The 12,083-nt window shown below is 35.4% G+C and overlaps 1 protein-coding gene across 1 annotated transcript in view; it reads left to right on the top strand.

Moving 5' to 3' along the window:
- Window positions 1-12,083, top strand: part of GRIK2 (glutamate ionotropic receptor kainate type subunit 2) — a 424,643-nt gene that overhangs the window by 212,496 nt on the left and 200,064 nt on the right. Inside the window, exons 7-8 of the mRNA XM_026079986.1 lie at window positions 7,881-8,024; window positions 9,335-9,442. Coding sequence (XP_025935771.1) covers window positions 7,881-8,024; window positions 9,335-9,442 — 252 coding nt within the window. The remainder of the gene's footprint in view (window positions 1-7,880; window positions 8,025-9,334; window positions 9,443-12,083) is intronic.

Consider the following 12,083-nt stretch of genomic DNA (forward strand, 5'->3'; position numbering starts at 1 on the left):
TTTCTTTTGCTCTATGATGTGGAACCTCATGGAAATTCTTAAACATGATCAGTCTGCACTTTATTATTCTAATCACTTATTATAGAAAATTCTCTCTCATATGCAAAACATAATAATGTAAAATTTTAGGAACTGTATTTCAAACACTGACTGAACATAAGCTGGAAGCAATGGAATATGTATGTGGTCCATTAACCATAAACTGTAATGGCCACAAATAAAATAACAGTAAGTAGATTCATGGAGTTTTGTAATTCTCCTAGTAGTCTTTCTGAGAAATTATTTCTGAAATGGGAAGATATTCCAAATCAAAGTGTTTAAAATACCATTGTACAGTGCATGAATAGTTAGATGCTTTCTCTTCATCTTCTGAATCAGCCATTCTTTGCTTAACATCAGACCTGAAAAAGTGGAAGAAAATCGACTTTCTTCAATGTCTATCTCTGCTCCTGGACCTTTCTGGGAAATTGCTGTTAAAGTGTAGCTTTGAAATTCCCCGTAATTTTGGAGGCAGCTGATTGAGGATATGAGTAAATCAAGATTCAAGTAGGGTAATGTTAGCACTATGGGTGCCTATGTTACCAGTTAGTCTGTTTTGTGAGGTAAAATCTCATTCTCCTAGCATAGTCCAAAATCTGGTCCTTGTAATTTTCTGACCAGGTGATAGTAAACTCTGTAATAAGGGAAGTACAGACTTTTATAAGGAAATCTTAGCTTATCTTTAGATGTACGCTCTGATAGTTTCTGTAGTTCATATTCAGTAATTTTTTAAAGGCAGCTTTGTTATTTTCTGAACAAACAGGACTGCCTTCGAGGAAAGTAACAGGCAGTGTTAATAATGAGGGCCCTTCTGCACTGCAGGTGCTCCCCCCTTCCTGACTTCTGAGCGTTGTCAGATTTTGCTTATATCTTTGTGCTCATATATTTTTTTTTCCTGATTTCTTTAAAAGAAAAACAGCCAGCTTCTATGATAAAATTAGTCTTCAAAGGAAAATTTTTTAAAAAAATTACTTCACTGGGTCCTATTTCTGTTCACTGTGCTCACAGTGAAAATAATACAGAAAATAGAACTAATACAGGAAGAAAATAAAAAGTTGGAGGGAGGGTCAATAAGCAGAACAAAAAAGGGAGTGTTTTGTTTGTTTATGTACTATGTTGTTTATTCAGGGTTTTGTAATGAACAACTCTGTATTGTGTGTTAAATTATCAGACACTAAAACAACTTTTGGGGAAAAAAGTAATTATCAATGGAAAATTATTTATTAGCAGGTTAAGGAGGTTGATTGTGGAACTTTGTTGAGGGCATTGAAATGAGTAAGTATGCCATTCTGAATCCTTATTGTTGAGTGCATCCTAAACAATGAAGTTATTTCTCCATAAAATGCTGTTTTGTTGGGGAGGGAAGGGCTATAACTAAGCTGGCCTATTCTTTGTACTGCCAATACCCACTTCTTGTTCAGGCTGGTAGACCAAAGAAACACAACTGTTGTTCTTACCCTCCTAGGTCTGCTCTGTCTCCTCTCTTCCACATAAAGGTGACTAGAAATAGTTTTGATGTACTGGGAGTTGGAAAAATTCTAACTTTGTGTCCAGTTCTATCCAAGGCATTACTATTATGTAAGAAATAAAATACTACCTATAAGGACCAATGGAAAACTCAGTTCTCCTTGGAACATGTCCTGTCTGATATACTCCTTTTACCTAAGGGAAAATATGACATTCTCAGTATGCTCCAAACTATCACAAGGATACGTAACATAAATAGACGTTCAGCGAGGTAATCTTGTTTCAATATGAAACGAGCATGTTAGCATTCTGAACCAGTGACCACAGTCAATCTGAACTCAATGCTGTGGTTTGCGATGGCTATCTGTGTAGCTAATGGAAACTCTATACTGTGTTTTCAGTCAGTATCAATCTTAGTAGTATATGATGAAGTAAGTTGTTACTTACCTTAAGGACTCCGTGTGAATTGCTTTTAACACATTTAAGCATTTTCAAGGACTTCATTTAAAAAAAAATAAAAAATCAGTGGACAGTGTTCTTTAATGTGTTCATCTGGATCCTTTTATCATGGTTACCTAGGAAACAAATGCAGATATACATTTGCTAGCATTCAGATTCAGTTCTATGCCATATTTGATGCAGCTAATAAAGCCACACTTGAAAACAGTTTAAGCCTCATTTTAATTGATGCACAGAGTTCATCAGGATACACCAGTGGCCATCAGATGCCTTTGAGCAGTTTGGCCTCTTGAATGCAGTGGGGCTTCTTTTCAAAGGGCAAAAGTTGACCTTTTAGAGAGGTATCTTAAATAATAGTGCGTGACTGTAGTATGAACTCCAACAGGAATTAAGTCCATTGCAAACTACGTCATGTCATGCTCCAAGCAGAAAGAGTTTTTGTTTTACCTTTGATCTCCTGTGAATGTTTCCAGCAAGAACATAACAGAAGGTGTTCAGAAATTTAAAGAAAATGCTATAAAGCTGATGTGATTATCCTCTAAGAAGATGATAAAGGGAGTAATGAGCTACATGTGAAAAATAGGAGCTATCCTGCTTAATGTGTTAGCAGTACTTTACCAGATACTATGCAGGTAAAGATGCTATAAGAACCATGAGATAGAATAGCATAAGCATATTTTACTAATCAGGGGGAAAAAGCTTGGCTTGTGCAATATGATATTTGAAGTGAAGCATACAGAGTGGCATCCCTTGCAGTTTTTAGTGAGTCTAAAAGCTTTCACACAGACCTGACTGAGGAATCAAAATATTATGTTTAAAGAATTTTTTCAAATTTGGCTTCGTTTTGCATGGAATATTTTGTTTCTTAAATATCAAAAGAACTAACTCTTTTTTTTCAACTTTTAGTGATCCACTTCTGCAGCTCCTTTTCTACGAGAAAAATATTCCTCACAGTCACTGAAAGAAATGGGCAGAATAAAGATTGCAATTATGAGATCTCATGTGTCACAGATTTGTAAATACCAGAATCTTCTGATCTAATGAAAATAAACTGCTAATATTGCAATTAACTTCTCTGTATTTTGGATCCACACTAGCTCATATAATAAAGAACAAAAAGTAAATTTATTAAGCTTGTCTATTCCACTGGCTTATTTCATATGCCACTCAATGTAGAAAAATTCTTGGTGTTTTCAAGTACTTCTCAAACCACCTTTTAAATAGAAGACTCTATTTCATTGCAGAATTTTATTAGTGATAAATTTAATTAAGGGGAAAAAACGAATTAATTTAACATTTAATTGAAAACCTGAAGGTTTTTTCCTGCTTTCCAGCTGTTTTTAATTATCTGCACTTGAGTAATTAAAAGTTCTTCTAGATCATGGCTATGTAACAGCTCAATTTTTAAAAATTTGTAGATTATACAGAAGACTACAATTTGTTATAATGAAAGCTGAAGTATGATTTGTCTTCTTGAGAAGTGGGTTCTTCTGACATAGCTAATGAAGTAACAAAATTAGCCTAGAAATCCTTCCTCCTAAATTAATGTTAAACATGAATGCCTAGTAAAATTGATATTTTTAAAAAACAATGTATATTTTTGCAATTTAGAGACAATTCTGGAGCACTCAGACATGAACAAGGGTGACGTGGTTAACTGGTACGTCAAATTCTCATGTACCTGGCTGGAGGTAAATGGAAATGTCATATAAAAACATTTCTTTTATGCTATTAAGGTGCATAAACAAGTCATAATTTGATAATGTCATTAAATGTCGAATCTGCAACTTTTTTTTTTAAACCTTAATAGTTAATTAGGCAAAGATTTTTCCAAAAGCACCCAGTAAATTTGTTCAGTCATATATCAAATGTCATCAATGTACTCTGATTTACTATAAGTCTGAAGCAGGTGTGAAGATCATGATGCCTCTGTGCCAATAGGCTTGCATTTATCTGTATGGCTGACTGTGAGCTCTTCCTCTCACTTTGGAAAGGTCTTGAGATAGAGACCTAACTCTCCGGCTCCTGCTATAGTGCATCAGCTGCTTATTTGGTTTTCACATTGTCAGCTGGTTCTTCTCTAACCTGCTAGCCACGCTTGAGGTCACTAAAAATAAAACCTTTTGGATGCTAGAAAAAGGGCAGAAAAACTTAGCAGAGAAGCAGTTTGTCAGTTCCATTATGCAGGGAAGATTTCTTCCTCACTGAGACACAGGCTCTAGTGGTTTCCTCATGCATCTACTTCTCCTGTCTAGGCTAAAAAACAGTAAAAAATACTCCCCTGCTGCCCTTCACCCCACCCCTCAAAAACAAAACCCTCCCCTACAATACTAATCAGCTAAGACATGACAAGTATGTGACAAAAATCACAGCATATTCCCACTAGAGTTTATCACTTGCCTTTGACATCTCTGGAAGGGGTTGGGGATGAAGAAGAAAAAGACCATCTCTTATTCTGAGGAGGTCTGGGGAAAAGCAATAGATTCTTTTCTCTAATAATAAAATCTCTCTCTACCTTCTCTACACTGGGTCTGGCTCCACCAGAGTCCTTCCACAATGAAATTAGAGTGTCTGCATGAAATTCATTAGCACTTAGCAAGTAGGGCTCACCAGTGATTAGTGCTATTATAGAAACACATGTAATTAGACGAGGCAAACACAACACCCACAGTAAGACAGGAGGTAAAGGAATGACAGAACAGTATGAGAAGAAATGTGTAGTATCAAACTGAGTTTGGGATAAAAATCATACATAAATATTGGTATTTTCTCTCTAGCTGAGATATATTGTAAGTGAGATCACTTCTCTACCAATAGATGGAAAACATTTGCTTTTTAGTTTGGCGAATTCATCCAGTTGCTGTTTTTTCCTCATGTTTTAGTAATTCTTTCAGTCACCAGGAGAGAGGGTATGCTAGGTAATTTTGTAAATGCACAAATGCAGTGATAGGAAAAAGATCAGCTGTTTTTATCTCTGAGTGCTGAAATCTTTCTTGCTACTTCACATACTCAATTGAAAGAAAGACTTGTGGCCACAGACATCTGTTATCTGACATTTTTGCCACCTAAATAGATGTCATTCTATTTCAGTTCAACAGAAAACTTTTGTAGTTCCTGTAGGGTTTTTTTTGTGTGTGTGTAGTTGTACGTGTCACAGTGTAATAAGCAGGATTTTAGATGAGTTTAAAAAAGTCATCGTAAAGTGTTCTACTAAGTAGGACTGTGAAAACAAAAAAAGGGGGGTCCAAACTGTACCAAGAAATATTTGTGAAATAAAACATAATCTCTAAATTAAAGTTTAGACATGTTAATGAGAAAGTATTAAATTCATTTTTCAGTAAAATTAATTTCTTGTATTATGTGTGCTTTAGTGAATGGCAACATTGTAGCAAGTTCCAGTTTGAAATTCAAGAAAAAATTCCTTTCTCAAAGTTCCTCTTCTTCCTTCYAGTCCACCAATCTCTATTTCAATAAAGATTCCTAAAAATAGAATGAGAGACAGTTCCTCCCTGCATCCTAAACAGTCTATTGCTGAAACCTGTAGCACTTTCTGTACCACAAAGCATAGTTCCTACAGTGTGACTTAAGGAGAAGAAAGCTGTGCAAAGCGCAGCAAGAGAYTAAAAAGCTTAGGCAGCCTAATGCATGAGGGTGGAGAGCTAAGCCAATCATTATCAGTTCCTGCTGTCTCTCAGATGAAAGGTAAAGGGACCAACGAAGAGAAGCCCAACCTGCAAATTCAAGCATGTACTTTATATCCTTTCCTGAGATCTGTGCTATTTTTTTTTGCAATAAAATCAATGATTTTGCACCCAGAGAGGTGAACAAGCGCTAAACCAAGATATTTTTAGCATATGGTTCTATCTGTCTTTATTCAGTACAAACATTTAAGCACACTTAACTTAATCTTACTGTAGAGGGAGGATTATGGAATCTGAGCCTATGTAAACAATGCCTTTGTCTTGTAGCATCTAAAAAGCAAATAAGACATACAGATGCTAGCCAATGATTAGTATATGTTGTGCATGCTTAAAAGAAGTACAGTCTGACTTAGAGTTATTGCCAGTGAAGCAATATTCATCAGTCAAGTATGAAGAATATTATCAGAATTCAAATTACTTCTAAATCTGCAGTGACTTTTTTAATGCTTTCACTTGAGTTGACTGTCTTGTCATCCTAGAGATTTCCAGCTCAGTGGCTTAAAGAATTTAACAAAAAGCCATGTTGCTCTGCATCTGGCATATTGTCCATTTGATTCCTGCTGATGATTTGTATCAGTTATATGTCTAAATTTATATCTAAATAATCAGTTAATGCTGTTTTTGAATTTCTGGTTGCTTCTTAATGGTCTGCTTTTGCTAAAGTCTTCCAGCAACTCCCATTTCCTTTCATTGTTGCAAAGACTACAGTTTTAGAAATAAAACTGTTTTAAAAAAAATACTGTTTGCATTTCTGAGCCAGATTAATATGTTGTACTTATTTTATAGTTTCTTTAAGAAACTGTTGTCTGGACTCCAACTTCCGCCAAATACTGCCACTAGAATATTAAGCTTTGTATGATGCTTACTCAGCATTTCATTCCAACTTCTGAGAGTTTCACTGTCTCCTCGTCAGATATCAGTTTGCCTTAAAAGCACTTTAATGCCTTAAAGATAACAAACAATTTGGCAGCAAAAGATTTGCTGGCTGATTTGGAGTCTCTGGATAAGCTGCTTGGCGTGTGAGATCATCAAAACCTATTGTACTGGCAATTTTAAAATTAGGATTTATTTCTGTTTGAATTTTGAAATCTCTCCTTGGGAGATCCATTTAAATGTAAACATATATTTTCCCCTTTAACAGTAGCTTATGTCCTATAATGATAGAGCACTTTTGCATTTTTATGTTTAGTTTTATTGTAAAGTGCCTTGGGATGCATTTGCATGAAAGGCACTATATAAGCTCATTTTGTATTGCGTTGTATTGTATTGTGACAAGTGCAGTAATCTCCAGGTTTCCTATCCATTAAAGAACTAATTTCACAGCTCACTAATTATGTGAATGAGAAGGGGAAATAGGTCCTTTTTCTCTAAGGTATGCTGAGCAGATGGCATAGAGTTCATTTCTACCAGATGAGTCCAAGGTCCTCTCTTGCTTTTGGTTCCAAGGCTTGCCTCTGTTTATCAAACAGAATAGGAAAGATACATCATTTTTTTCGTACAGCATGACAGTATGTACTAAGAGGCAGTCTCAGTCTTGTGCTAATACAACATTAGTAAGCATGTATCCAGTCTAAACAGCCTATTATTTAGGGTGGGACATGAAAACAATTAAAATGAGTGCATGTTATAATGCAACTCTAATTTACCTCCAATTTGTAGAAGATATTGATTAGGTCAGTCCTACGGATTTAAACTGACACCCTCAACAGTGATTAATGAATCAGTTAAGCACCTTTGGGATTGTATCTAGTCTGTAATTCTAAAACAGAAAAACATTAGTCTTTTATCCTGTGTGCTTTTCTTCCTAGACAAGGTCTTGCTACCTCTCAAATCTATTTTTTTTTTCTCCTCACTCATGTGAATAACTGTTTTTACTCAAAMACACATATAGTGATTTATATAGCCCCCTAACATACTGCTTTTTTAAAAATAAACAAGTCATCAGAGATACCATTGTACTGCTGTGATCCTGAAAAGTTGGTAATTGGGCCCTTATTTCAGGATTAAAAAGAGAAAAGCTGAGACTGAATGTCCTGACATTTCTGTTGTAGGACTTGGCAATAAGGCTGTATTTGACAGTGCTGCACAAGCAGTCATATCATTTTCTCCCTACAATGTGATGAGCAGTGCTACATTTTTTTTTTCCTCCTCTCACTGCTGGTCTGTCATATGCTTTCATTTTTGTTCATGGCACTGATTTCATTCTCATTTCAGACGGATGCAGCTCTAATGTATGATGCAGTTCATGTCGTGTCAGTGGCTGTCCAGCAGTTCCCACAGATGACTGTCAGCTCACTACAGTGTAATCGGCACAAACCGTGGCGCTTTGGGACCCGCTTTATGAGTCTCATTAAGGAGGTATGTCACTAATAAAATATGTTCTGCTTTCTCACTTCCCATTTTCCCCACTCCCATTTTCTTTTGTTCCCACTCTGCTTTAATTCAGCCTTTTTTTTTCAGCAGGTGGGACTTTCTCAGCTTGTTATGTGTAAAGAGATTTGCAGGCAAGACAGCATTTATATTTGAAAACATGTCTTCCTGAAGTATTAGTTGGAACAAAGTGTGTATTACAAAGAAACATAAAAGGGTGATCTAACTACATTATAAATAAAACTTTTTTTGGGGGGGTAGATTGTTGTGGGTTTATTTAGAATATTTGTGTCATAAAAAAGAAAAAAACCCTTCAAACCACAGACCTAACAATGAAAAATTCAGGAACCAAATACTGGCATAGTTCAGAGGGGCTAAGAACAAAGTTTACCCCTTCTTTTAATTTTCAATTGTTTACTATGGTGAATTAATACATGTGGCATTAATCTCTTTGCATACTGTTTAGGTACTGCCTTCCATAAATGTCCTGATCTTTCTTGCATTATTAACTTACTGTAATTTGGTCTAAAAAGTGACTTAAAGTAAAGCTAGTTTACTGTTTAGGTGATTTAAGGTGCTAAAGATCAATACCGTAAGTATTCAACTCTGTTGTACTGTAAGTAACTAGTAGTATGGCAGTTCTCATTCTAGGTATGCAAAATTTTGTAGTAAAAAGATAAGTATTTGTAGGGGAGCATAATCCTGCTTTTAATATTGATTCCTTTTAAGATGATAATTTTGCCTTTCATATTTTCTCCTCTACTATAGTTTAAGAATCAAATTAAGTTATAAAAAAATAGGATATTGCACTTTATTAAAAGTAAGGAATCAGCTCTGGAAGACTGGCTCAGTGACCTCAGTGTTTGCTGTCTCAGTATATTTTCAGGGGACTCAGCATCTTGCAAAAGTTAGCCCTTACTTGCTTGAAATGTCCTAAAAGAAAAATGAAATCCAGCATTTATGGGAGGGGGATTGGAGGTTAGAGAGAGGAACAAAAGTGGAAATGCATGAATGTTGGAGGAATGAAAATGAAAAAGCTTTTTGTCTCATTTAGTAAGAAGAGTCTATTGGGTAACATGGCAAGCTGTTAAAAATTGTCTGTGAAGATTAAAGAAAAGTTGGTTTAATTAGCAAAAAGGAAATATGAAATACTTTTTTTTTAATTTGCCACGAGGTAAATTATTTAGACAGAATGAATAATTAATATTCCCATTTTGGCAGAAGTAAAATTTGTTCTTTTGGGGGAGAAGAAAGGGAGTGGTATTTATTTATGGAAATTGTTTTTTCTTTCTCCATAGGCCCATTGGGAAGGCCTCACAGGCAGGATAACTTTCAACAAAACTAATGGCTTAAGGACAGATTTTGATTTAGATGTGATCAGCCTCAAGGAAGAAGGTCTTGAAAAGGTATGTAGGATGTTTATCTGGAAAGTGATGTGAAACATTTAAAAAAAAATATAAAAGAAACTTAAATTCTTTTCCCTGGATAAAAAGCTATTTATATACCATGTTACAGAAAAATCAAATTGTATATTGGGAATAAATTTGTGCTTTTATGAAGATCATATTTTAGAAATAATCTTGATACAAAACCTCCTTTTTTCAAAAGAAGGGATTAAAACTGAAACATTAGTTTTGACAATTTAAGTGTTTTGTGTGATATGTTTATCCTAGTGATACCTTTGCAAGCTAGGGTCTCATTACCATTAAAATTAAAGACATCTGGGTTTTCCTCTTACTATTATTGTGTGTGTCCACCAGCCTATTATAAATGTCATTATTATGAAACAAATAACAAAAAGTAAGTAGTAGCATTACTTCTATTATTCAGAAATATATGAGACACAGGATCTATAGTTACTTTCCAGATGGCTCATTGGTTCTGGATACTTTGGAAAATATGGTTATACACTAAGGTGTTTAGTTTCAAAGGAAGTTCTTGGCCTATGAACCTTTTGTATAGAAGTCTTCATAGTATGTGACTGTCTTCAGGGAAGGCCATACCAAAGGGATAAGCATTATCTAATTCAGCCAAATTTCAGAGTGTTAAATGATCTACACGTACCTGCCAGCCTCATTCCTCTTCATGTATCAAGTTTTCCTCTGCAGAAATGAAAGTGCCATGCTAAGTTCCCAGGCACTCATACTTGAATGTTTGGGACCAGAAAATTTGGAATATTTGGATTCAGAAAATTTGTCTTGAAACAGAAGACAGACATGAGAGAGTGCACATTAGATGAATGCTGAGAACAACTTGAAAAGCAGACTTTTTATAGGTACCTACTTCTTAAAGATACTTTTGGAGAACAATATTTAAAGTGATTGCAGATGGTGCCAACAGGTTTTCATACTAGCACTGTAGATCATAGAAATAATATCCATCAGAAAAAATAAATAAGGAGTTTAATATGAACTTTTAAATTGAGACTCCATGTAAGGGCATTTTAATGTACAGGATTTCAATAACAAGTTTTCTGTGTTGCATGAAACTGTACCCATTCTCAGCCTGATACCCGCCTTCAAACAGAGAAGTTTTCTAGTAAAAGCTGTTATTCTGATGTCTGATGATTAGCAGCTCCTTAACTGTGTGCAGCTTCTAAGATCCTTAGATTCAAGAGAACCTAGAGAAGAATGAAAAGCTGTTCCTAGAGACATGCATTAAAATACTTTGTCTTCACTTTATGTTGAGTTTAGGTTTAGTGGTGATTCCAATCCTATCATCTATCCTTATGTGTGAACCTATGGGTATGTGTGTTTGTTTTTTATTTACATCTTTTTAATTCAGGAAAAATCACATGATATAGAACAGAATACAACAGAATAGCTATTTCTCAGCAACTTTTTGTGTTTTAAAAGGAACTGTAGTTCTCTTTTTGGAATACAAAGTTCCTATTAGTAAGTGGCACTAAAAAAATTAAGGGGGATGGACAGGCTCGTATGTCTTCTGATGTCAGGTTTTCTTCTACAGAGATGGAGTGAGAGATGCAAGGATTGAGAAGAGGCCCTTTTTGTGTAGCCTAATATTGGCTCTGTATGAACTAAGGGCTCTGGAAGCATGTACATATCTTTGGCCTAGCTATATGACTCCGTGATGATCTGAGGCCAGATCATTGTCCTCTTCTTATGCTACCAGTCTGCCACGGAGAGGCTGGGCAGGAGTCTGCAGGGTCTCTCTGATTGTTACGGTCAGAGGACAAAGGTTCTGGATATGCAGCAGTTTACATCTGCCCTGCAGTTTCTGTTTAGCCATGGTGTCCAGCATTCTGTAAGCCCTGCATCTTCGGATAAATTTTTATCAGGTATTGCTCCTAGGTAATATTGTCCCCACATATGCAAAGAGAAACTTAGGGAAGTCACCATGCTGCAAGATTGCATTTCCTTTTTTTCCTATGTATAATTGAATAGAGAAGTTAATGTAAACAACATATTTTCCCAAAACCTATTTCTCCAATACCCGTTTTAGGATATTATTTCTCTTACTGGGAAAATTTCCAAAAAGCTCATAAGCTGTGAACTTGCTTTGGAACATTAAAGTAGGTAATAACATTTCCAAAAACGTCCAGTGGCAAACCTGTGATTGAAAGACTAAACTATTTTTAAAAGCATTCGGCAACAGACTGACAGTAAAGAGTCTTCCCATGAGTATTCCATGAAGGGAGTAGTGGGCTTAAGGAAAAAAAAGAAAGATTATAAAGCTGTGATTAGATTTGCAAAGCTACTTGTTTGTGTATGAGTAGAATAGGTGCAATGCAACCTGTCTTCCTTCCTGGAAACAAAACTGGAAGAATAGATGGCACAGAGGTAGCTAAATGAGTCTGTAGTGACTCAAGAGTGTGAATGTAAATAAGTGACAAAAGAGGAAAACTGAAGAAAATGAGGAAAGGAAGTCTATGGAATCCAGGATGGCTTTAAGGAAACTGGATGGCATATAAGAACCATCAAGCAGCATGTGTTTTCTGGAAAATAAAATTTTGAAAAGGTACTTAATTTCTTTTCTGGCAGAAATGCAAAATAAATTAATTAAAGAAATGCAGACAATGTAATATAT

This window comes from Apteryx rowi, unplaced genomic scaffold (assembly GCF_003343035.1).
Source record: "Apteryx rowi isolate R43461 unplaced genomic scaffold, aptRow1 scaffold_507, whole genome shotgun sequence".
In the NCBI taxonomy this organism is placed as follows: domain Eukaryota; kingdom Metazoa; phylum Chordata; class Aves; order Apterygiformes; family Apterygidae; genus Apteryx; species Apteryx rowi.